Source organism: Diorhabda sublineata, chromosome 5 (assembly GCF_026230105.1).
Source record: "Diorhabda sublineata isolate icDioSubl1.1 chromosome 5, icDioSubl1.1, whole genome shotgun sequence".
NCBI classification, from domain to species: domain Eukaryota; kingdom Metazoa; phylum Arthropoda; class Insecta; order Coleoptera; family Chrysomelidae; genus Diorhabda; species Diorhabda sublineata.
The window spans coordinates 9452822-9480559 of NC_079478.1; the positions used below are offsets into that span (position 1 = coordinate 9452822).

Genomic DNA, 27738 nt, shown 5'->3' on the forward strand with positions numbered 1-27738 from the left:
GGCTCACTTCCTCGGAAGAAATAATTTCACCTACTACTACACTGTTTGACGATTTTCATACAATAAGCTATCTTCACGTAACCAAATAACCACAATCAAACTCTCAACTACCACTCTTTTAGAGCGCAGTGAAATTTTATTTTCAACGGGGTTGATTATTATATTTGAATGAGTAGCAATATAGATATAGCAAATTCGCGAAATCTTCAATAAAAAGTTACAAGTAAATATTTGCAAAATATTTTGGAGATTGAATACTAACCAAAACTAGTTATTTATGCAACAAGTGAGTAAATAATACTTTTTTTACGAGGAGGACGGCTTGACGAGTGAAAGAGTGAAAGAATTGTGTATTGAATATTAAAAGTACAACTTGCGCATTATTAATTTGAAGTGAAGAAGGAGTTACATTATTGTTGGTAATTGAATTGGCAAGATTTAAAGAGTTCAAAGAAATAACATCTATAGTTGTATTAGTACTTATTGGAATGTTGTTAGTTGTTTCTGTTAAAATTTTCATTACAGAATCCATTTTGTTTTTTATTGAGTCGTCTACGTATCCCTCCGCAACTGTGTTGAATTTCCACCCACCGTGCTTCTTTAGTTGAATGATATCACCACCGAAATCCACCAATAGAGACGCAATAGAGAGCGTCGTAATGTATGCCCAGTGTAGTTTTTTAGATTAGAAAATTTTTGAAAAGATATTGATACCTACAATTTGGGTTTTGCTTTTTCCATTTCTATACTGAAAAATAAATGATCTGTTTTGATATTTGTGCGTCGTTGGTTTTTATATTTTTTATAAATGTTTTTAAAAAAGTTTAATCTATTGTTAGATATTTAACATCGACGTTGAACATGAGTTTTTGTATTAGGTACTATGATAATTAAAACATTTCTGGTATTATTAATATCGTTACACTTCATTTTATATAATTCCTTCCTCCGCAGAGCTCCTGTGATTGCGAATATTAAAACAATTAAAATTTTTTGCTATCATACCTTATGCATGAGATAATGATCGTCTGGTTTTGTTGGGTCTATAGCAAACTGATTTATTTTTCAAATATGTAATGAGTTTCGAGTATTTACTGATGTCTGCGTCGTTATTTACCATTAGGGTGCCTTTCAGTTTTGAGTAAGTCGACCAAAGTGTTTTTCCCTTTTGGGGAAAATATTTGTGATATAAATAATAAATTTATCGATGTCACCACCAAATTGTGAGTATTGAAAAAAAACAGATTATAATTGTTTTCTTCACTTCCAAAACAGACTATAACATTGCCGGTATTTTTAATTTGAGGAAAAAACGACGATTATTCAAATAATTGAATCATATTAGTAAAATAAAGACAGGAGATTATTTTTATCGTGAATTAATCCCAAATAAATGTTGTATACAATTTTTTGAAATTATTATATAATGTATTTATCTTCACCAAAAATATTAGCTTTATGTGAAGTAGAAAAACATTTTAATAAATATTTCAAAAATGTATCAAGTTGTTTTATTTTTATTTACACATCTACAAACATGAATGTGATTTAAAAAATGAGTTTTTTGCATTTTTAATTTCAAAGTAAGCTAGTAACACTCTTTCTGGTGAAGCTGTTTATGCCTTTTTTAGTACGCCACTCCATAAAAGAATTATATTCCTTTAAATACTGTTACCTGGATTTTTCAGGGAGAAGATTCATAGTTGCTGCAGTTGCCTATTCAATAACTTCTGTTGTGCATTTTAAACTTTCTTCACTATTACAACACTAATTATAATACCACACTCCTTTAATTAGACACAAAACAGATTTTCTTGAACGAATATCAAGAAATAAAAGAATGACAGTTTATGGGAAAAACGAATTGACATGAAAAAGAAATCGTTCAGAGCCCTTTATTTTGATAAAATAATTTTATAATTGCGTTAAGCAATGACACGTTACGGCACTTCTTTAACGCAAAAAAAAATGAACCGCTACGGTACTTTTTTTCACGATTTTTGACCGATTCAGAAATTACATTCTTCATAAATGCAAATGAATTAAAAAAACGTGAATATTATAACGGGCGTAGAAACAAATAATTAATTATTTCCACAAACTCAAAATTTCCAGTAATATTTTGCAGGCTTAAGACTCAATTATACCTATCGAATACGAAGACAGCGGACTCGGTCCAGTAAGCCGCAATGCAATCCGTCGAGCTTTCCTCGGTGAAGAAAGATCCTCATCCAGTCGATAATCCATCACCTGGCCAGTGTAATCACGTTATTGACTAATCAATTATTTTTGCTCTTTCTTTCACTTTGTCTTATTTTTTCGTTTTGTGAATATCCAAGTGGTCCAATGAAATAAAACAATAGAGATAATCTTGCTGCTTTCCTGAATTTGAAGCAATAAATTATCTGACTTGAATACGAAAAAGTGAAAAATGGAAGAATGTATATAGGTACTTGTAAATCTTTGATATCAGCCAGGTAGTCCAAGAGCCCAGGTGAGGCTTCTAATATTTTTTAGCGAGATAGTTTGAGAGATTTGATACCTGTGTATAAACCACTAACACAGAAATTTCAAAAACTCTGTTAACTAATAAAATCTAGAGCTACTAAGTATTTCGAATTAGTGCCCCAAAAATAATGTCATTATTCAATTGAATGTCATCATTGTAGTAACACAATATTCATTTATATAACACACTTATGGATAATTTTTTGTTATTTCTGCAGTTTGAAAGTTTATTTCAGTTTTCAGTTTATAAGTTTATTTGTCATTTTTTTGTTTCAATGATGCTTCCATCGTTGGAATAGTGTATACATGGGCATGTGCTCAAAAATAATCCAGACAATGTGTTTATTCCCGAAGATATCCCAGATGCAGAACTTCCGTAAAATTTAGGTCCAAATTCGAGACCTTACCTTACTTGACGCTGTTGTTTTTGTTATGTATATGTGTATTTGTTATCAAGTTTGTCAAATGCTTTTTTTACTTGAAATAGGGCTCAGATTGTCGTGCACTCTTTAAAGTACCAGGCAATTTTCGGGATCGATCGAACAAGGGTTAGCATCTGGTTCATTGCATGGTGAAAAAACCGCAAAGTAAATGATCATTGTTTTCAGCTAGCAGTTCTATAAGAGCCGTATAGGCTTGTAGAACTACAATCGAACTACAACCAAAAAAAAGAAAATTGCAGATTTAAAAAAATTTGGATCTAGTTATGAATTTAATGTTCGATGAAATGATACCTATCAAATACACTGACAAAAAAAAGAAAGTTATTCATAATATTTCTATTATATTCAGTTTATTATTCGTATATGGATTGATAACAGTGAGGTGTTGAATATATTTATAGTATATTATTAACAAATGTATAATAAAGCTTATTATTCATTAAGTTAAGGTTACTGCAACGATCGCTAGCGATTTGAACAAATCAACGAGTGAATACTAACTCATTAGACACGAGTAGAATACTATACTTTATCCACGATAATTAAATATTTTTTTGTTGGAAAATTTTGTTACATTGCTATTTTATTCTAAAAAATCTCTCTTACAATATATTATTGAACGTTGGAATATAGTACATAGTTTAACAAATATTACGTATCTAATCTTGCAAAATAATGGTATTTATCTATAGTTATTAATAACTGTAATATTTGAACAATTGTTCAATCACAAAAATACAATTAACATCAAAACTAATGTTTTGGTGACTTGTAATGTAGGGGAGAGCCGATGTAAGAGGGTAAAACCTCATTCTGACTCCCTACGTTAACACAGGGGGGTGGTTTGGTTAGATGAAAGTTCCGCACGAACTCATTGCATTGCACAGCCCGCTGTGAGAAAAGTTTCTCCCCCTTCAGTGTAAAAAGTTAAGCAATGATACTATGCAATTCTAATTACGGTGTATTTTATTCAGTTTATCTATTTATTTTGACTTTCTAGATATACTATAATGTTTAGATTAGACCGTACTACTTTATTCTAGAGTTTGCGTATTTATAACAGGATCAACTGGTTTGGCAAAAATAGTTTGTCCTAAAATAGGGTTTGGCCAGTAACATATACATTGATTCGTTTGCTTTACTTTTGGAAACATCTGATAACCCATTTATTAATGGGTTTTATTAAGGTCGAGCACGCAGAAGTATGATGGGTACCTTAAACAACAGTGTGTACAACAATGTGAACTATAAAATACGTTCAAACAATGTGAAGAGATAGTCTAAATTCATAATTAGATTCCGGTTGTCTATATCATACCTTGCGTTTCCCTAGCGTGGTTAATGTTTATTATAGTCTTCATCAATAACTTTTTGGTTTCTTTCGGTGATATTGTTCATCTGCCAATTGAAAAATTCTATTCTCTTGTACCTACTTGCGCTCAAATTAACTTATTGGTTTTAATTCGAAGTAGTACGCAATTTCAAGACTTACGTCGTGTCAAATCCAGTGAATTTTTGAATTTGTGAGCCTGTAGGTGTTGTAATGTCCTATAATTCCATCTTTAAACTGTGTAAATTGAAAAGAATATTTCCATAATTCATCTTTCTACATCAACTTTGACCTTTAATTGTTTATAATATAAACATTTATTGCTTTTAAGGAGCCATAGTTTTTTGGTAAAAAACGCTGGCCCTACCTTACATGCACGTCTATGTATAAATGTGCTAAGAGAAAGTTGTTAACGTAATTTCTACCGAACCACTTGATATTTTGTAACCAACTTTCTTCAAAATATGCTGCAGTGTTATTATCAAATACGAGATGCGATGAAAAAATACGTTGAATTATTTTATTACAAAAAATGTAAAAAGGTAACATCTCCATAACAAGCTTATTTCGAAATGACTTTCTCAACTCTTGACCTTTATGGTATCAAAACGTTTCCCTTCTAGCACATTTTTGATTTGCGTGAAATGTCAAAAGTTACATGGTGCTGAATCTGGTAAGTAATGCGGGATGTGTATAGTCGAAAAAAACAAAATCTAGAGAATTCAAAAATGATTTCAAAAATAAAAAACGGAAGATATTGAAGCGTACTTCAAAGTCATTACACTATTACTCTTTAGACATATTAACTTCCAAAGCTAAACAAAGATGTAAGAGCCTCCGTGACCTGATCAACACATTTAAAGCGTTACAACTCTTGTTTGAATCAAGTTAAACGATAAAAACAAAGCTGAAAAACTGACGGTCAAAAGGTCAAAATTCAGAAATGAATTCTATACTTATGCATAGAAATTGCCCCACTTTAAACTTTTGACTTTAACTATATTTTTTTAATTATTCGGTTCATGCTCCTATAGAAACTACATCCCATATTATGCATGAACCACCTCCATAAGCACTCCGCTCTTCAAAGTAGCAATCTGAAAATCGCTCTCCTGGTCTTCGGTCGCTACCATTTGCACATTCTGGTCTCATCTGAGAACAGACAGATTTCCAACGTAATTTTAGGACCAGCCGCAAGTGTTTTAGGAGTGGGGTTATTTTCCTGCAGTCTTTGTCTTACTGTCCACTGACTAATAGTTACTCCTCGCACCTCAGGAAACTGTCGTTGAACTTGAACTACATTAAGGTAACGTTTTCTTAATGTTTTTGACACAATAAAGCGGTCATCACGAGCGGTAGTAAATCACATTCTGCCTGTTCCAGGTCGCTTATGAAAGGATCAGGTCTTCGTCTTACTATCTACTGACTAATAGTCACTCCTCGCACCTCACGAAACTGTCGTTGCACTTGAACTGCATTAATGTGACGATTTCTTAATGTTGTTGACACAATAAAGCGGTCATCACGAGCGGTAGTAAATCGCATTCTGCCTGTTCCAGATCGCTTATGGAAGAATAAAGTATCCTCGTAATGCTGGAGCACTCTTTGAACCGCTGCCCATATCCAATTGTCTAGCAACATCTCGCTGACCAAGTCTATTTTCGTTCAAAGTAATAACTTGGGCGGCTTTTTGAGGTATTTTTCAATTTTTTAGAATATTTCCAAACTATTTTGATAAAAGAAACCTAAAAGTTATTTGTGACATAAATAATGTTATCAATTCAATAAATTATCGTTTGGAAACTTATTTTTGTGGACTAGATACACAACTCACCGTTCTTGTTTTGATACTAATAAAATTACAAAGTAAGGTACCCAAAGAGTGGAATGGGAGTCCAGTTGAACAGTTGAGTTTATTATGAAGTATCGTAATATTCTATTGAAATTTAAATAGATTGGAAGTAAGATGGTTTACATTGATATTCTTATGTTCCGTAAAACATTTTTTTTTACTTTTATTGAAGAAGACTCTCGAAACCAATCATAATTTTTAACACCATCACGAGTGGTTGTTAATCGCCTTCTGCCTGTTCCAGGTTCCTTATAAAAAGGATCCAGTCTCTTCATAACGCTGGCACACTATTCGAACTGCTGCGCGGGTCGTATCCAATTGTCTAGCAACAGAATTTCTGGAATCGTTGGCGATATTCATACTGAATACATTTTTCATACCACCACTTCAGAGACTGAGTTTACCTTTAGTCTCTGAAGACGATAACTTGGTTATCGAAACGCGCGCCAGACAGTCTAATTGTGAGTGTTGGTGTACTGGTGGTGTAAACAGTGTATTCAGTACGTCCATTTTCGGTTAAAGCAATAACTTGTGCTTCACTTTGTGGTATAGTATGCATTAAACTAACACTTAAACACTATTTAGATTATAAAAAAATAATAATATACAAATTTCTGCTGCAAGCGCAATAATTTTAATATTTGACAAATTTTCGTTACAATGACCACATAAACACGTTCCATTTGTTTACCGGTTGCTATGCATATAAACGATAAGCCTTGGTGATAAATTTATACTCACATTAAAGCATATTAAATTGTCTTTCAAACAGCATATTTCTTTTGATTGACCTGATAAATAATTTTAAAAAATTTATGGTTAAAGTCAAAAGTTTACAGTGTGCCGATTTCTATGCACGCAAGTTGATTAAGAGAATTATTAGTCATAAAACCTTGCTTTCTATGTCTAATGTTGGGTCCACACGATACAGACTTTGGTTCGTACAAATATCTGTACAGACTATGAAGTCGGAGTAAAACATTTTACCCAAACATTTGGATAGAATGTCAGTACAGACTTTTCATTACTTTTCGTTCGAAAATACAATTTAAATTTCTTAGCTACGATAAAAACGAAGACTCAGACGCCGACTTATGGTGAGTCCACACGATACAGACCATAAAATTATATAGAATTTAGTCTATGTAAACTAGACAGACAAATGTCAGTGCGATCCAAAAGTCGGAGCATGCGTGTAAGTCGGCGAATTTATCGTAGCTAAGAAATTTAAATTGTATGTTCGAACGAAAAATAATGAAAAGTCTGTACAGACATTCTATCCAAATGTTTGGGGCTTTTCGTAGTCTGTACAGATATCTGTACGAACAAAAGTCTGTATCGTGTGAACCCACCATTACATGCATACTCCGACTTTTGAATCGCACCGACATTTCTCTGTACTGTCTAGTTTGCACAGACTCAGATTTGTCCCTATTATCTGTAAAAGCCAAACATCTCGAGAAACTGAAATCGTCTTCAGTTATAGATAGTTAAATTAGTAAATTTGCCAAAAAAGCAAAAAGAGTGTTTATTTGATTATAATTATTATGCTAAATAGCTCCTAGGAACATTTATTATAAGTAATAATAATAATGTTTTTATATTATTTAATACCAGTGCTTGTTTCTTTACGAAAAATTTTACCCTCCATTTGGGCTTCTCTGTAGTTAGATTAAAGGGGCCCCCAATATAATTTGATGCATGGTCCATTTGCCTTTAAGCAGTATATACCGTTTCTTGGCTCAATCTTCCATTACTCAGATATTTTATTTTATGATGATTTAGTAAATCGGTAAATAAACATAAATACGTGAATTCAGTTCTTAATTAACCTCACCCTTATAAAGAAACAACAAAAAACTCATCGTTAGGGATTAATAAAGAAACAGTACAACTATAAGAAGCCCTAATCTTCAACATACATTATTCCAAGAAATAAATAATAAACAAAATAGGAAAACCATGATTTCCCTGATTATTCCATTACTAACAAATCTTTGAATCTCAACTTCTACTCTCAAATATATTGTCACCATTATGTGTTTTATACTCTATTCCTTTTCTAAAAAGTATATGATCGTAATAAATTTGTTTCCTGCTATTACACTCAGGGAAGGTGAAGGTTAAGAAATTATTTAAACTAGATAAAAGTAGAGAATAAACTTTTATTAACTATTTACAAGTATATACAATGTTTTTTATTCCTAAAAATGAATGAATTAAATTATTTCAGAACTTTCTAAATCGATAGTAGTTTTCCTTCTTTTGAAATTTCTTTTAGTTCCTTTCAAACTTTCTATTTTCCTCTTTTTAGCTTCTTTCTTCTTTTCGTGTCTCTTAATTTTCTTCTTAGCAAAGCTTTCGGGATCTGTAACAGCTAGTTGTGTCCTCGACCTCTTTCTTTCGGCTCTTTTAACTGACAAATTTTGTTGTTGTTTTAACAAAGTTTCTGTGTAAACATCTACACCTACTTTTGTCTTCAAAAAATTAGACACTTCTTTGGCTAGTTGTCTAAGCGGAGCATTTTTTTCTTCTGTAGTTGCCATTTCTCTGACCTACAACAAAAATATTCTGAGCGATGTTCGATATTATTTGTCTTTATTGAAAATCAGTAAAAAACAAAATGCTTTATGTCACAAGAAGTTATCTCTGATGAAAATAGGAGATAAGTCGAAGTAAAGAAACAACAAATAATAAGAATATATCTCGATCCAGTGAAGATCAAAGAGTTTATATATTTATTTCCAGCAGTTTCCTAAAATTCTACTTACCAAAGGTCCCACCAAATGATGCAATATCGGCAAAATATTTTCAGTTTCTAACGCTGTGGCAACACCGGCAATCCATTTGAAAACCTCCGTTCTTAAAGTTGTACTGGAAGCATTTTCGACAATTTCTGTATTCACAATTTTACGCATACGTTTAGCTAACCACAATAAATTCGGTTTATTTTCAACGGCTGGAATCGTTTGCAAAACTTTAGCGATAAATACCAAATTTTTCACCACCTATAATAAAATACAATTTCTAATATTGATTCTAGATAAGTTTTATAATATAAATACCTGTTCGGCAAGATCACTCTTGATATTCATGGGTTGCAGTTGATCGCACAAGTCCAAAGTAAGAGATTTGACAGCAGTAACAGGATCATTGCATAAATATCCGCTCTCTTCAGACTGACCTTCCATCAACAACTTCCTTAAATGATTTACATCTAATTGAGCTAAAACGTAACCTATAAACTGTGCAGCGCCCAATCGCACCCAATCATGAGGATAAGCTAAAAATGATTGAGCCTGCACCGCCAAATTTTCTATACATTCTTTTCGTGTTAAAAATGAAGGACACCCTGCGCAGAGTTTTAATAAAAGCTGGAACATTTGGAACAAATAATGATCTTTTGTTCGTTGTTCTTCTTCGGTGAGTTGTTCGTTAGTTTTTTCTACTTTCACAAATTTTCCTGGAGAGTTATTGATACCAAATTGTTTCATAAGTAACGGAATTACTAAGGGTAATCGAGTTTCGAAAGTGGATGCTTCTAAACTAACGAAAAATCCGCAAATTTGGGCTCCTAGTCTTCGATGGTTGATCTGAAAATTTGAACAGATGCTATTCTTTCTTAGTATTGGGACAAAAGAAAGTTTTGGTGGTACTTGTATGCAGCCTTAACATAATTTTTGAACAAAAGCAGAGAGACAAGCATGTTAAAATTGACTTGAACCGAATATTTATTCGGAACTGGCTATTAAACCGGGTGCTGGATGGAGTTGATTGTGCAAAATGTGAGGGCCGCATTTGGTGTATGTATGAAAAGCGTGCAGATTATGATTCTGGATATTGCCAGGAGTCGTATTTGTCCATTTTTGTTTTACACCCCACGCCCTTAGACATCTAGTAAATGGACATACTTTGGTATCATTGTAACGATTGTTTTAGTGAGAATATCCACTTGATTTTTATAATTAAAGATATTTACCGCTAGTCAAGTGAAAAAATAACGGGAAAATTAGAAATACAATCGATATGTAATTTATTACAAAAGCAAGCCATTGTCTTACAATTGGATGCATATTAACACGGTTGAATCAACAATTTCGGCAGTGGTTGCTTGGTCATTTATCATTTATTTAGGAATAAAATCCAATTTTCATCAGTAAAATCGAAAAGATAAAAGTGTTTTCTTAATAAAAAAGGCACCACATCAATTTCTTTTTTCAGAAAAAAAAAACGTTTTTGAGAGACTATAGAATTAAGTTTAAAGATTTGAAAATTACGCTCTATAGGTCTTCAAATATAGCATTTGGAATAACCAGTTTCAAATGAATATGAAGCAATTTTAACATGCTTTTCCCACTATAGCCTTTATAACTGAATTACCAATCTAGCTAATTTTTCACCCCCGCAAATTTTTGAAAAACACTAATTAATACATTTTATGATCTTAAAAAGCAATATTATAAAAAACAGAATGAAAATAGATTAAAAAAAAAATAATGAAGCATCCTTTATTTCGAGAAATATTTGCTCTATACATTCTCTGTTTGTTAAAACCTTTGGTGTGTCACAAAATGGTTTTTTATATTCTAAGCTCATTGAGTAACTTACGTTCTTATCTTTAAGCCACGATACGACAATGTCAAAAAGTAAATCTCGATCCGCTTTTGGTAATCTTTTTAACATCAGAGTTATACATTCTGCTATTCTTCTTCTGCATTCTGGTTCATCATCATTTATTAATCTAGCTGCCAATGTTATAAGTAATGTTGATCGATGATTTTTTAAAACTGCCTAAAAAATGATACTTGATACAGTAACATAATGCAATTAAAAAATATACATTAATGATAAATTATAATTCAACTAAGAAAATTCTTAATGATGCTTCAAAGTCTCCATTATTCCTTGTTGGAAGAAAGCTGTACATCCTAGGAAACAAGAGACAAGATCGACTCTCATAACAAACAATTAGCTATATATGTCTAATCAATTTCTGGGTGCAGGATATATATAAAAATTGCATTGAGTTTTTGGAATCTACAATGACAATATAACTTTATTCGTTTATATCTAAACGATTCTAGCTTTTCGTTTTATTCCAATATTTTAAAAACACCAAATGAAACATCAAATTGAGAAAAATTACCAAAATTTGTCCAAAGGTTATGAAATATTTTAAAAATTTTCTAAGAAATTAGAAGGGGTTCTCAAAAATTGGATATCTTGAAAGCAACCCCAGTTTTTCTCACCCCCAGTAGATTCCATGTTAAAAATGTAAAGTTTATGGTTACAACTATATAATTAAATAGAACTCTCAAATACTACAACTTTTATGTGATTATTGGATATATGAATCATAAGTATCGACTAGAAATAAATTATGAAGTATCAACATACATTTAATTCAATCATTCATAGAGAAAATGACATGGTATGAAGAGCCTGTGAAATCTTGTCTCTGTGTTATCCGGTTAGACCAAATTTTATTTCATTGTCTGGCTAAATTCTGCAGTATGCAAAAGATTTAACTTCATTCTCTTCATAATCTACTTTTTTGTTGCTCTTTGTCCGTACGCTTTTCAGATGTGAATGAACCAAAAGGCTTTTTTAAGACATTGTTACATTTCCCGTATATTATTTACAATTCGTTATTGATTCTACAACAGGACATGATAAATGTTTTTGATACTTTAACATCAAATTATTGATAAATATTGGTTAACTCTTCAGCTTACTGATCATTTAGATATCTCTAATAACAACACGAAAATTTTAGTTGTCTCATTTCTGGGTACTCCATACAATTTTTGAAACATATATCCAAAAAACATGAAAAGCTTTAGGTATTATCGAGTCAAATTTTGTTAATGACCAAAAACAAGACAACTTGATATTATATTTCCACTGAAACGAACATCTAACAAAAATCCTGTATACAAATTTCAAAAAACTGTCACTAGTAATTTCCAACATACATATTAACTCAGCTCATGGTGATGTACCCTGAGCCACTTGAAAATTTGGAAACCTGGAACATAAATCCAAAACTTTAACAATCAGTGAGTCCTTCATACACATAGTGCTTGTTCTGACAATGATTTCCTATTTAAAATTAGGCAACGTTGCACTAATGTAACCCAGACAAAGATTCAAACTCTTGTGTGAATAATCTCACCACTCCTTATGGGAACCATTAGGATCTGATAATCATATAGTTGAATGGTACAAAGGGTCCCTTATTTTACCCATTTACGTATTAGGATTACCTAATTTTTGTCTTATATTAATGTGTTATTATTGTATTCGTTAAGATTTATTATTTAAGCAAAGTTTTACACTGATCACTATTAATGGGAACCAACGTTATAGTTAAGTGATTCCAAGTATCCCTTACACTTTAATTTCCATTAACGTATCAAATAATTTACTTTTATTTTATATTGATATGATTCTAACGACCATAAATATCCATTTATATAATTAATTATACCTTTTGTATGCAATAAGATTAGTATTTGAGATAGCATATACACGGATACTAGGTTCTTAATAGTTCGTCATTCGTTGACTATGGTAGTCTGAATATCGAAACCAAGTTTCATTCATTCATTTTCTTGTTTTATAAATAGTTTCATCCATATTAATTAATTGAGTTTTTAACTTGTGTATGTTATCACGATGTGACAGTTGTTGAATAGAGATTAAGAAATAAAATTTTGGTTATCAAGTAACAAAGTAGTTTTAATACGAAGAATATGATTAATGGGTTTAACCGAAGAAACATTACAGTGCTGATACTCCAACATTGTCAACAAAAATATGTGGAACATCAAAGTTGCAGGTGCACAATGGGAAAGTCAGGACTAAGGTTATTATACTGATAAATACGATAGAGTCTAAAATGGAATTGGACTAGAGCACATTACAACAAAGAGACAAAATGGTTTGTGAAATTGTGATACAGACAAGATAGACATAGCAGGATATAACCATCAACTAGATGATCGATGACAACAGACATATCTGTAAAAATTGGGTACTGCAAACCATACTAAAAAAATGTCTGTCTGTATCTAACAATAAATGAAAAGATGTAGGCACTACTTAATTGTTGAAATTGCATCGAATTGAACCCAAGTTCGAAGTTAGAACCTGTATGTAAAATATAGAATTTACCCAAACTATTTGATATAAAAACTGTTGAGGATCAAATATTGTGCGAGTCACAAGATATGAGACTGTGTTTTGTGGAGCAGATACAACAGAACTTACCAAAGGAAAGCTGTTTATTAGAGTCATGATCATCTCAATTGCGGATTCTCTTCCGTACCTTAATTCATAGTCCAACTGCGAAATATAGAAACTCAAATGTTTTTCAACCCTATCTCCCAATGGGTAATCCATTATAAATTGGTGAAAAACTGCCCTAGACTGTACACGAACGTGATCAGTTTCAGAGGTTATACTCAATTCCGCTACTTTTTCCATAACGTCGCTTAATTCCGGAGCGTTAATTTTTCTTGATAAAATAGCTTTCAATAAATTAAAAGCAGTGGCTTGTCTCTCGTAATTGTGGATATCTTGTTCGACGTATAATAAGAGAATCTTCAATTGGTTCGTGTCAATGGTATGGTACGTTACTTCTCGTACTAAAACTGCCATTGCCTGAAAAATAATTAGTTCTGGTTAAGTTTGATTTCATAGCCAAAATTTTAGTAGCTATAAGTTAGAACCTTATTATCACTAAGGCAAACTAGGCATATGCCTAGCGAATCAAAGTTATGGCCACTAGAAGGTGGAGAGTTTAATTTAAAAAACCGTTGTTATGGATTACAAAAAAAGACGTCCGACGAAGGAACACTAAATTTGGAAAACCTACCAGAAAGTTGACGCGGTCCCTATAAGGTTACCAGGATTTCAACAGATCTTTTCTTTCCTCGCTGGATATTGCAATGGCTAGAGCAGTTACCATCAAGTTTCTCACATTTTCACAAATTGTATATGTAAGTATATAAAATAACCACTTGATCGATTTTTTCAGTTCCTTTTTTGTTGAACTGAATCTTTTTTTTAGTACACCTCTGTAAATGATATTTGGCCACTTTTGTATTATTTTTTCAATTTGTATAAGAAGCTATCCCCGATTCCCATTGAAAACTACTTTTTTAGTTTTATTGTTTGTAGCTTCTTAGTTTTCTATATATTTCATTCATTAGTTTTTTGTTGGTATTATATTTCTCTTTTGTTTAATTTTAATTTCATTAAAGCACAGTCTTTCCTTAAGGTAGATCTATCTTTTTCCCTATTTTCTGATTTACAGTGGTAAATAAACATAAATTTAGGCTTTGGACAAAAATCAGATGGCGCTCCTGAGCAAATTCTTTTAACATAAAATTTGTTGTGAACTAAACCCGTCTTAATTCAATATTATTTGAGATTTATTGAATTTGATCAAATAATGTTCTTACCTTGAATGCAGCCACTACTAAATCAAAGTTGTCACCTTTACTAAGACCAGCCGAAGCGTATTTATGTAAAATTCCAAATATGTCTTTAGTGATCGACTTGATGTGTCTTCTCAATGAAGGCATATCATATTTTAAAACCCATACCAACGACTGTAAAGTCAAAGTACATAACTGCAAGAGAAAGTGTCAGTTATATTTTGTGTGATAGTTATATGGTGTGTCAAATTTTGATAAAAATTGATTACATGATTCTAAATATCATGTTATTCAATACGTATCCTGTACTTACCTTGACGTGTTTGCATTTTAAACAATTATGAAAGACGTTAATGAAGGGATCAATGTACATTCTGTAACTTTCGTCTTTAACTTTATCTCTCTTCAGCATAACGAAACATAACCTCAAACCAAATTCAACTAGCACATGGGCGTTAGTTTTAATAGAAGTTTTAACATTTTGTAATCTATATAAATCTCGATTTCCGGCTATTTTCGATATAATGAAGCAGTCTTCCTTTTCTCTGCGCATCTTTTCGAGTTGTTTTTCAGTTTTTTTCTCAAGTTTCTTGGGGATCAATTGGGGAATACTTTCAGAAGACGTTCCATAAGCGAATTTTAACAAAGACTCTGGAGTTATGAATGTATTGTCTACCAAGCCGAATGCGATATATCTTAATGCTTCTTGGGCTTTATGAACAGTCTTGAAAGAATGGGAGGATTCAAGGACTTGTTTAATTGGAAGGATTAGGTCTAAAAGACACGATTCAGTTATATATCGAGATAAAATCTGTAAGGTATCGTAAGATTTTGATTGACGTGCTTCAGCTACCTTAACAGCTATTTTATTTACTTCCTTCTCTTCTGATAAAATTCCAAATATGTCCGTCATACATAACTAGAAAAAATACATTCCAGTAAACTATTTACTATTAAATTATTCACTTACATTTAAAACTGTCAATAATATTTTGTCCAAATCTGTGGGTTGGTAATGGTCTTTCAAACAATTCAGGACACCATGTAGAGTGTACACTAAGACGTGGACTTGAAATCCTCTACCCAATAATGGAGCCATTTCACTTAATAGAGAATCTAGATATTTTGGTCCTAATGTTAACATTATGTTTTGCAACGTTTCTCTGGCTACTCTTCGTACACTTTCTAAATGAGATTTTAGAAATGAACAGGCTTTCATAAACACCCTAAATATGAAAAAAAAGATATGAAATTCATAATTGAAAACAACAGAAAATTGATAACTTGCCCAGGAATATTTTGCTTCAATATATTCTCCGGCAATTTCTGTAATAATTTGACTAGAGCTAAGGAAATAGGTACACGTAATAAATCTTCTTCTTCTCTTTCATGACCCAATTTCTTTCTATTAATTTTGTGAGAACTTTCGTGATGAGTCATTTCCGCCAATGACTTGTGCAATTTGGGAATCAACACTAACTGGAAAACAAATGTAAATATTATTTTAAAATTATTACATATAAACATTTGAAGTAGGTTATAGGATGAAATAACACAAACAATAATGCTCCATCAACGAGATTAAGAATCAACAGAGCCAGGAGTTGTAGACCAGTAAATTTGCCGTGTTCAAAATCATCAATTTAGATTCCACCAAAAGTACCAATCCAACAAGTACATCACTTGAAAACATTTTAGTGCAGAATTCCGCAACGTCAGGTATGTCTTTAAATAAATGTAACATTATGGATCAATTTATACAATAAAATACAGTATACATCTAGCATACTTCCCCCTAGGAAGTTACTTATGCCCAATTCAAAAATATTCAAATAGCACCAAGATATATACAAATCTATATAGTTGTTCTTCCACTGCAGTGCTCCTAGTACAAATAAGTATTAATACAGTACAGCCACTAAATTTTATGTAAATGTACCAAAATAAACTCACCTCTAACGTTTTAACTATCCTGGTCGCTGTAGATTTGCACAGAACCGTAATTTTCTCAATAACCTTTAACTTAGCCTGATCGACCTCTTCGTCCTCTTCCTCATCATCCTGTTCAACTTCACCTTCTACAAATTCATCTACCTCCTGTTCTTCGATTCCATTATCTTCACTAACAACTGAGCCAACTACTTCCTCTGCATCATGTATTGTTTCTTTATTAATGGAACAATCGGCGGCATCATCTTTGCTTAGATTCTTGTCATTATATTCTTGTTTATCTTCGACTACATGCGCATTATGAAGATCGAAATGAAACGCATCCAAAATAGTAACGAGAAGTCTCACCAATTGCTTCTGGTAATCCAATTTGCCACTTAACTTTAACAGGTAGTATTTCAAAACACCTTCATACTGATGCCATGGTAATATCCTACATACAACTCCAATTGCTTCTATCGCTGCGTCAATAACGCTGTTCTTACCAGAATATTTTTCTTTGCATAAATAATAGGTAGACAAAGGAAGAATGAATTGAGTGAGTGTTCTTGGGTTGAGGGTTTCCGTTAGTTCTTTGGTAATTTGACAGAATTTTAACAGTGCTCTAGCGTGTCGATGTATTTGAAGATGAATCAGATTTTCAAAGAAATCCACTTCCAAATCTAGTTTATTGGTGAATTTGTTTAAATCACGAAGTATAAAATGGGCGTCAGGACATTCTCTAGCAAGACTACCTAATAAGGATATGTATTCATTACGAACATTATCTTTGGGATGTTTTAAACCTGTTCTAATCATATTAAAAATAGTTTGGTTCAAAATATAGTCAACTTGTTTGACATATTGTCTTGTGACATAAACGGCTACTTGTTTCAAAGTATGAGCACTACTTTCCCTAGCGGATAAATCGTTTTCGTTGTTTATAAAATGACAACAATTGTATATTATTAATACTGCCAGAGAAATAGATATTTTATTTTCAGATAAAAGTTCTTGTGCTGTTTTAAAAGCGTTATGACGTCGTTCAAAGTCGGGTTGATCGATCCATTTCTTATCAAAAGCGTTCAGTTCTCCTATTACTTCCATATTTGTTCTCAATTCTTCACTTAACGTTTTACTTGACATTACCTGTAAAATTTGACACAAAATTTTCCTACAAGTCGGATATGTTATTTCGAAAAACAGTGGCGATACTTCCTTCAGATGTACGTGAGGTTTAGTAACATTTCTTATTAGATTAAATATGGTAGTTACATATTTCAAAACTATTTCTTCTGGTAGAGATTTAGTACACCTTTTTAACACTACCGGTAAAAGTAGATTCAATATTTTATCACTAAGATCAGGATCCCATACTAACTCTGATATTCTGGATAATATAAACAATTCTTTTTGATTGAGATTCTTCGATTTAGCCAAAAGTTTTTTTTCTATTTTCAATAGGATTACTGAAACATGAGGTAGTAAAATCATGCTGCCAAAATTAAGATTTTCAACGACGCCCACTTTATCTAAAATTTCTTTGTCTATAGATAAAACATTATCGACTGGAATTGAATTTTTTATATCTTCTTCATCCGGTTGTAAACTTAGAAGTTTTTCTAACATCTCTTCTATGACATTAACGACTGAAATATGACTTTTATCGTTAACCAAAAGACGCATTACTTGTGGTAAAATATAGTCCTCAGGGTAACCTTCCTTGAATTTAACAAGTAAAGGGAAATACCTGGGATTAGAACCCCACTGTGTTATAAGTTTTAGTAGGGCAGTTGGACTATGGATTCCCTCTATGTTCAATTTGTCCAAGTATGGCCAAATGAATACTGTAAATATTGCATTAATTTGTTGGTTGGTCCAGGGATATTGGTCGAAATGATCAAAGAATTTCTCTACTATTTTAATGCAAGATGATCTTAAATTTCTTAAGATCGAGAAGTAGCCAGCGTGAACATGATTTATGTGATCAAATGCATACTTTAAGCAGGTACCTAAAAATAAGAAATGATTGAATGTATTAACAAATATCAAAATTTGTACAGCTTTAACATAACTCAAAGGTGCTGAATTCTAAATTAAGTATGTCTTCTTAAAATAGTCCTGTCTGAACTGAATCAAAGTGATTGAGCAATGGTTTGCTAGGATTTTAATTCTTTCAATAATATTACCTCACGTTATTATAGTATATTGGAGATGAGGAATCAGTTGAAGTTCACAAAAGCTTCGTTTTGTACTAGCATTATTCAAGTTTACACTAAGAATTTACTTTTTTCACAATCTAACTCAATAATGGTACTTATTGGTTTTAATATAATGTAGTACAAAATTAATCTATCTTTATGTTTTTAAAGCTTCGTCTGATATAAAAGAAGTCGTTACCAAAACTAGAGAAGTTGTTACAAATGTATAGAAGATGAATGCTCGCATAACTTGTTTTTAATTATTTTGCAGAGTGGAAAAGATATAGAAGTTTGAAATCAAAATAAGTATCAATATAGTTTAAACTGTTTTATGTAAAATATGATAACTCAATAAGTAAAAATGGAGATGATGGAGGGAAGTGAGAGATGGTGAATGAAACAGGAGTACCGAAAAAATCAAATTACAGAAATTTTCAAAAAATAATTAAATATCATGGTTTCTTATTTATTTTCATTCATATCTCGAAGTTGACTAATGAATAGTTAAGTACACATAGTATTATAGATGATGAGGAATCCGAAAATCTTAAGAAATATTAAAAGTTTATAGAAAGGCAACTTACCTATTACAAATAAGATATTGAGCAAATAGCTGATGATTTCATTGCCCATTAAACCACCACATTGTTCTTGGATAACCCCAAACATATTGATAGTACTCAATAGCCTCTTTGGTGGTAAAAATGTCTCCAACTGGCAGTATTCATAAACTTTATCAACAACAGCAGTAGGATCATTATCAGCATCGAGAAATTTATTATAAAGTCTGAGTACTTTTTGCAGGAAGCTTAGTAATTCTTTTTCTTGACAACCGGCCAAAAATCTAAATACTACATTTCTTCTTAATTGACTAGATGATTTACCTCCGGTTCTCAAGCCTGTCTTCACGTTCATTTTTCCAAAAACTATTTGCATCACAATTGGAATTAAACCGTCCCTATAAAAGAATTATTGTATATGTCACTGGGAGATTCTTTAGAACTAAAATTTAGCACTTACCTATGTTCTGGTAGAACTGAATTACTGTCTTTATCTACCCTAAAAGTAGTCATTTCATTTTTGAAATTTTTATCATCAACTATATTGTATAGATTCTCCTTATACGGGATCATGTATTTATGTTTATAGGTGAAAATACAATCAAGTGCTGCTTTTTGTACTTCCGAATCTCTATTTTGCAGTAAATCGAAATACAATTTGTACAATTCTGGTTCTCGATACATTGAAAGAGGACTTTTGAATTGTGCAAAAACATTCAATTTCTGAATTAGTGTCCTGGAATTAAAAACAAAATTAATATCCTGTAACATTTGCACTAATTTTTCATTGCAACTTTTAAAACTGGGACATTGTAGCAAACTGGTATTCTTCCCATACCAAGAAAAATATGGTTAAACAAAAAATGGCTATTTTTAAATACCATGGGCAATCATTTCTGATATATATAGAAAATATCGATAGTAGAAGATAATAGGGCCAAGATAATATTCAAACAAAATAATTTTCAAAATGTATTTCACAAACAGCTATGATTAAAAACGTTGAATGCTAATTATTTTTTGCCCAAAAAATGGCATAAAAGTATTTACATTTCCAAATAAATTTTGAAAATAATTTTTACACGTTTCATTGACATGCGGCAAAGTTGTATATGAGAAATGTATAGTAAAACAAAATTTTCCAGTGATAACCATTATGCTGCTACAAAGTCTAGTACAATTTCAAGAGAAATGAAATCTAAGTTTATTTCGAGTGTTTGTTTCAATAAGAATGAATATCATACAATATTTAGAATGACCTAAAAATTTTAAATTTTCAGACAAAATAAATGTGATTTTATATTAAAAATGGTGGCAAAACGAATAAGAAATATGAGAAATAAGATTAATGCCAAAGCCAAAAAAGAACTAAAGTTGGAACAGGCACATACAAACTATACAGAAAAACTTATTTCTAAAAGCAGTTGAGAAGTAACTGCAAGTAGATAGAATTAAATATTCCACAAACTCGGAAAATGAAAATAAAAATTCAAATATTCAAGGCATTTTAAGAGCATATTAGATATTTGGATTATACAGCAATATTTGTGAATACTGAATCTAACAGTTAAGTTAAGAAGAAATATGTCTCACAGTATAGCTTTTATGTTGTTATACAAAATACAGGCATTTAGAAACACTAGAAACAGTTTTAGCAAAGCTAACTTTACACTATTACAGATTCCATAAAACCCAACCTGAAACTCTATAAACATAAACATTATAGTGCATCAAAATTAAAAATAGAACTAGATAAATGTGAATTATTCAACTCACAATTTAACTCTCAAACCGAAAAAAGATACATGTAAGACATACTCTGCCTTGCAGTTGGTGTTACAAGAAAAAAAATATAGTGGTAAAATACAATACGTATAATATATCTGAATGAATCTGAAAAATATATATTTGGCATGGTCTTGTAAATGTCAAATAGATTGGAACAATGAATCAGAATCAGATTTTTATATAGATACACAGGATAAAGATGAAAGCGGCATTAAAAAAATACTCCATTCTGATTCTGATTACCAAATCACTACATAAAAAACAATATGTCAAAATAATTGATTTTTTTTGATGAATTAATGAAAGATCAAAACTGGAAAATGTGTCGTGGGGTAAAACCTATTAAGAGCGAGGAGATACTTACTTTATTAATAATTTGCTATTTTTTTGCATAATTTTATTTTGCTGTTTTTCAGGTATTTCAGAATCGTCTTTTTCCAAAGTTTCATCTACTTCCACGTGAGCATTCTGCTTAATACTTATGGATGGTAGTGATTCTGAGTTAGCGATCACATATTCTGTACTAAAATTCGAAGTAATTAATAAAAAATTCATTTTATCCAAAATTAACACTTACGATATAAAATCCAACAACAAATCTGAAATATCTCTAGTTTTTGCTTCAGCAACATTAGCAAAATGTACTAAAGCTTTCCATAGTAACAGCCTGTAATTTACAAAATCAGGCTTGGATTTAAGTAACAGTGTTTCATCAAACATTTCTTTTAATTTAGTACAAGATATTTCAATAGAAACTAACGTAAAGTCAACTGGAGAAATAATTGATTTGGGGGCATTTTTAAGTTCTTCTCCAAAAATTGACCAAAAAATATTTGATTCCATTCCAGTAGCATATGACGCTATAATTTTGATAACTGGTTCCCAGAGTAACTGAAAATATAAAAAGAAATGTAATGAATACATTCCTGGAAGCAAAAATTTCAAATAACTTACTTGAAAATTAATATAAAGTGTTCCGCAAAGATACCTGAGTGGAATAATGCTGAATGAAGTTTGTTTACACATTAGCATCTGTGGTTTATCAAAACTCAACTTTTCCAAACATTGTAATTGATCTCTGTAGGTATGAACATGTGGTTCTATAGATTCAACTTTGTACATAAGTGTGAAGACCTGCCAATCTTCTATATGTGCTTCAGGATCTGTACTATGTTTTAATTTAAATTCAGGCAAGTGTTCAAATAGTGTATAAATGTGTGTGGTTAGAAGCCGTACCTAAAAAGAATTATAAAAAACATTATTATACAAAGTGGCTTAATTTGACCTGTTGTTAGACATATATTAGGCAAGCAGCTTTGAGAAAAAAATTTCTATGATAAAAGTGACTTTTAGAAAAACCAGGAAATTATTTACAGACTTATAAGTCCACGGGAAACAATAGAATACAAAAAGTTGCACTAGGTACTGAATTGCATATTATTGATAAAATTCTGTGTAAATTTGAGTACACACAAGCTATAGTTTGTTGCGCAAATGTTGTGGAAGAGCAGATTACAAAAGTAGATAGATCAAATTAGCAACAGAATAACTAAAACTGCCTGTTAAGTTGAAATTTTTGAAACTGTTGGTGATATTCATACTGACAACCCTATGGTTATCAAAGCACACGTCATACAGTCTAATTGTGAGTATTGGTGTAGTACCAAAAGCAGCGTGTTCAATAAAAATGCCTATGAATTTGTGAATTTCCTATTCTTATCCCAAGGTATCTTGGAAAATGTTTGCATCTCCCACAAAATATCAATAACCCTTAATTCATTTTATAATTCAATAAGCCACCTAGCAATAAATGTAATCTGTAAATAATTGTAAGGTTTTTCTTAATATTTGTTTTCTTGAAAATGCAAAATTTGATCTTGAGACATATTCATGCTGTTTTCATTTGTTCCCACAGTACAGAAAATAAAAAATTACCTCATGGAATGGGGAGCTGAAGTTCATCTCCATCACATTATTTATTTTCATTAACATATCCATTGTAAGATATTTCTCCTCTCCAATTTGTTTAAAATATGATATCAGTAAGTCAAAACTTTGTAAACTACTTATATACTCAGTTTTATTAGTAAGAGGTAATAGAGCCTCAAGAACATGTTCATTAAATATTTTAAATAGTAAGTCATGATTGATATTTAAATGTATCATAGTCTCTAATGTAACATTAATAAAAAATAACAATTTCTTCTTTTCTGACTCATTTTCAGCTTTGTTCATACTTTTAATTGAATTTAGGAGACTTTCTTCCAATATTGTCAGTACATCATTCATTTTAGCTGTTAAATGAGGCAAACACAATAAACTGGAGTGAAAAGTATCATTTTTTAGATTCTCCAACAAAATCCTCATAACTGTACTATTGGCCTCCTTAAAATCTAAATGATATTTTGTCCATTTGCTTAAATTCATACCATTAACACAAGCTGGAGCTTTATATGTTAAAATATTTATTAGAAGATTGAAGCAGTCACTATCTAATCCATTTTTTACACAAAATTTCAAGAAACTTGGCAAAATTGAAGCTTCAAACAAAGAAAATGTTTTAATGTTATCAATGAAATATAAGAAAACTTTTTTATGAGGTGTAACTAATAATTTTCTGGTTAACATTGAAGTCTGTTCTTGAGCAAGTTTCAGATTATTAGAAAGTAACAACACTATAACAATCTGGCAAATTAGTAATATTGTTTCTTCAGACTGGTTCAAAGTATTTAGTATTTCTACCAAAACGTCTATTATTAATGACGGTTTTTGAAGGAATTTGCCTTCTTTATGCTCTATAGTCTGTCCGACCAATTTCAATATTAAATTTATACTGTTTATCAAACTATCACTTGGGTTTGTTTTATATTTATTGATAAGACCTTTTAAAACAGTTACAAAACTTGACCATACTAAATCTCCTTTCTGTGATTTTATATTGTTAACTATATTTGTTATCACATGCTCTAGGATTTCAAAAAGTAGACTTTGTGTTGAACTTTCATATGTCAAAGATTCAAATAGAAATGGAATTACTGTATCGGCACAACTATGAAACTGTCCATCAATCCCAGTCACCATTTGGAACAGAAGTTTTCCACAACCTGAAACTCCCTAAAATAACATTACAATTAAAACATTTTATGAAAATATCTTTAAGAATATTGACCAAAACCACAAGTTCCAGCTGAATGCTACTGACTGTATTATCAAAAACATTGTGATATACCACTTAAGTGATATTTTTAGACTAGCTGTTATAATGATCAGTTTGGTAGACAATAATAACAATAACCAAATCTGATGCAGTGTCTATGATGTTCAATGACTATTAAAATAGTTTTGGGTTTTTTTTAATTCTTAAAAGCAATGTACACATGTGTGCAGCATTGATTCCAACCAGTTTGTTACTTATTTGTACAGAGGATGTACCAAAACACATTTGTGTAACTTTTAATATGTTACAAAGAAAAAGGAAACAAATTAACTTCAAAGAAAAATCATGTATTATAGAACTAGGGGGCGGAATTGTTAATTAAGACGTGGCAAAGGTATATGATGTAAAACACTCGACAATTTTAACAATTTGGAGAGGGAAAACAAGGAAAACTCTTTATGACAACATTTTTTTGAATGAGTCAGAACAACACAAAGCCTACTAAGATTGAAAATTCTTATTGGAGTTGCTTAAATCTTGATGGACAAATGATGATGATCTTTTGGGTAGATATTTCATTTTTGTCTGATTAGATTGAGTATTTCTAGGATGAACACGGTATTATGGTAAGTGATGAACTGTCAGTGCTCATAAAGGTGCAGTAAAGAGTGGATGTCAGAAAAAATGCCAGCATTATAGAAATGCTTCAGATAAGAAGATATTTTTCAGACAGACGAAACTGAACTTTTTTACAATATGAAAAACCAGATCTCGAAATTCCAAAAAACAAATTGCTTTAGAGGAAAAATATCCAGTACTAGACTAAATAGTATGGTTGCAGAAGATATAACAGTATCTTACAAAAGATAACTTTCAATTATTTGCAGATCTAAAAAACTCAAGATGTTTCAAAAATAGGATACTCAAGTAAAAGCAACAATAAGAAACTTCTACTTTTAATTGTACTGAAGTGCAATCAACACTACATGTTACATCTGTAGAAATGCAATAAGATGTTTAAAAACTTTACAGTGTTTAAGTTTGTACAAAAGCTTGTAAATTGCGAAGAGAAAAGTTTTACCGTTCTTTATGCCATTGGTAATAGTTTTACAAAAAACTATAGTTTACTGCTTTCCACATGCAAATTGTGAAGACTTCGCAAAAGTATCTTCAGATGATGATACAGAGGAGAATAAAAGGCTAAAACACTCAAATTTTATAATCTAGTTACTCTATTTCTGAAGCAGAGGAATTTATTGATGTAGATAATTGTATTATAATCTATGCACCACATACATAAGATGAAATGGTATGTGAAAATAATGAACAGACTCTGAAGAAAAATTTTATATGATTGAAATCATTCAAGAATAAAAAAATTCTTTAAATCACAGTAGCCTTCCAAACAGACTGAAATTACAGATTTTGGGAATCTAGAGAAATTATATTATTAGTCCATATCACATCTATTTTATGAAATTAACAAAGTATAGTTTAATTTGATATTGAATATATTTTTCTTGCTAAAACACACAAATATGGATGTATATACACCCTCATATTCTATAATACGAACAACTACATAAAAAAATAATAAAGTAGTTCCTTAGATATTATAAAGTTTGACTTTATAATGTTTTATAAGTAAAAATACAAATTTGAATTTAAAATTTAAAGACAATTTTACTTACATCTGGTTGATTCCTTACTGCCTTTAAAATAAGATTTAGAAAAGTTTTCTTGTCTTTCACCTTCCTAGCTACAAATGCAAAGCTTTCAGCTGCAAAACTATTGATGTATTCAGGTTTGCTATCAGATAACAGTGGTAAGAGTACAGTAAAAACTGAATGAATATCTTTAACCAGTGATCTCCAAAGAAATTTGAACAAATATGCCAAAGTTGTAAAAACCCACTCCAGCTGTTCAGTATTTTTTGTATCAAGCAAACTAATTAGTGTTTCTAAAGATTCAGAGAAATATTTATAGAATTCTTTCTGAAGGTCTCTTGCTAAGGCAACCAATAATCTATAAAAAAAGTATCAGCATCAAAAGCTAAATAAATAAAGTATACAAACGTTTGTAATACGTACTCCAAAAGTGGTTGTAAATATAAAGGATCCCCTTCTTGGATATGCTTCAAAAGTATTTCAACAAGATGGTCTTTAACAAGTAATAATTGAGGTAAAGTAATATAATTATATGCTCTAATCTCATTTTGAAACCTCTCATATCCCTGAGTTAAATTCATAACATTCCATTTAATTATGGTTTGTTGGAATATTGTTTCATTTTCTTCAGTTTCTAAAATATATTCATGTGATACTTTATGAAAGACGTCGACATCTATGTTAGAAATTCTCTCCGAAAATGGAAGAAACTAAAAAGATGCATAATTTAATAATTATATATATTACACAGTAAAATTAAACATTTAATATTATACGTTTACATATTATTACATTAAAAAAATAATAAACGCGTGGAGTAATATTTTAAAAACTTTAGTGGAAAACTTTCTATTATGAATATTTTTCATTCGTAAATAATCAACTATTACCTTAAATGTGTTAGAATCCTTATGACGGGAAGATTTATTCTTCATTTTGATTTAATTGAAAACCAAATCTTTATTCAAAACATGTTGCTTACCACAAAACTATAACTTTTCAATATTACACGTGCTCGGTACTGTCAACGTCAGAATCTGGCTTACCTATTACCAACATAAAACTAAAAAAGTGAGAATTAATAAATTTTGTATATTCATGAGTATAACTAAGAATTAAATTAATAATATTGAAAGTATTAAATATTAATATGTGGATTAGAAATTACTTCCTGAACTTACAATTGATGAATTTCAAAACATCACAAATAAAACAAAAGAATGTTTAATTGCACGAAAGTTGAAGTTTATAGTGTTGGCGGCTTGACTTATATAGATTCCTGAGAGTGAGCATTCAAATTTAAACCTTTCTCAAGTGTTGAAGAAAGTATACAAAAGTAGATTTTATTTATACCATCCCGCAGGAGATAAGAATTTAAAAAAGACTCTGGTATCATTATAATGGAGGTTGAGCAAGAATATCGTTTAGAAACCGATAGTATGGACATTAATTATGAATCTGAAAATCCATATGAACAACAAATGATTAATGAAAAAACTGAACCTACAGAAACTGAAAGAGAATTGGAGAAAACCGTGAATTACCAATTCTTAAATTATAAAGCAGCGGAACATCTTATTCAAAAGAAATGCAAAGAGTTCGTCGAGGTACAGGTATGAACTCCCATATTAATTCTAAGTAGGTATAATATTTACATGTAATAAAGAATGTAGGTGACATCAGCTAACGAGATTACACTAATTACTAAAGTGGCCAAAAGTAGGTTGCGGAGACGATATACTCAGATTTCGTTTGGCGTATTAGTCATCATAAACTTAAAGTTCATGTTTAGGAAAGTCTGGACATGAGCTATAACGCGCATGTGTTAGAGAGAGAACTCTTTGTCCTTTTCTATTCTC

The 27738-nt window shown here is 30.9% G+C and overlaps 1 protein-coding gene across 2 annotated transcripts; it reads right to left on the minus strand.

Annotated features, from left to right (window-relative positions):
- Nucleotides 1-8278: 8278 nt before the first annotated feature.
- LOC130444260 (small subunit processome component 20 homolog) lies at nucleotides 8279-26905 on the minus strand. 2 transcript variants are annotated; one of them, XM_056779325.1, is made up of 19 exons: nucleotides 26770-26905; nucleotides 26303-26589; nucleotides 25904-26237; nucleotides 22991-24169; nucleotides 22010-22291; nucleotides 21633-21946; nucleotides 21420-21578; nucleotides 19728-20003; nucleotides 19292-19665; nucleotides 16531-18518; nucleotides 15866-16056; nucleotides 15548-15803; nucleotides 14891-15496; nucleotides 14602-14772; nucleotides 13406-13798; nucleotides 10742-10924; nucleotides 9199-9726; nucleotides 8905-9141; nucleotides 8295-8688 (listed from the first exon to the last, which is right to left on the minus strand). In XM_056779325.1, exons 1-19 carry the CDS (start codon nucleotides 26812-26814, stop codon nucleotides 8353-8355), a joined length of 8139 nt encoding a protein of 2712 aa, XP_056635303.1. In that variant the 5' UTR covers nucleotides 26815-26905; the 3' UTR covers nucleotides 8295-8352. The 2 variants fall into 2 exon arrangements, with proteins under 2 accessions (XP_056635304.1, XP_056635303.1); XM_056779326.1 differs by lacking the exon at nucleotides 22991-24169 and having other exon boundaries at nucleotides 8279-8688; nucleotides 26770-26892.
- Nucleotides 26906-27738: the final 833 nt, after the last annotated feature.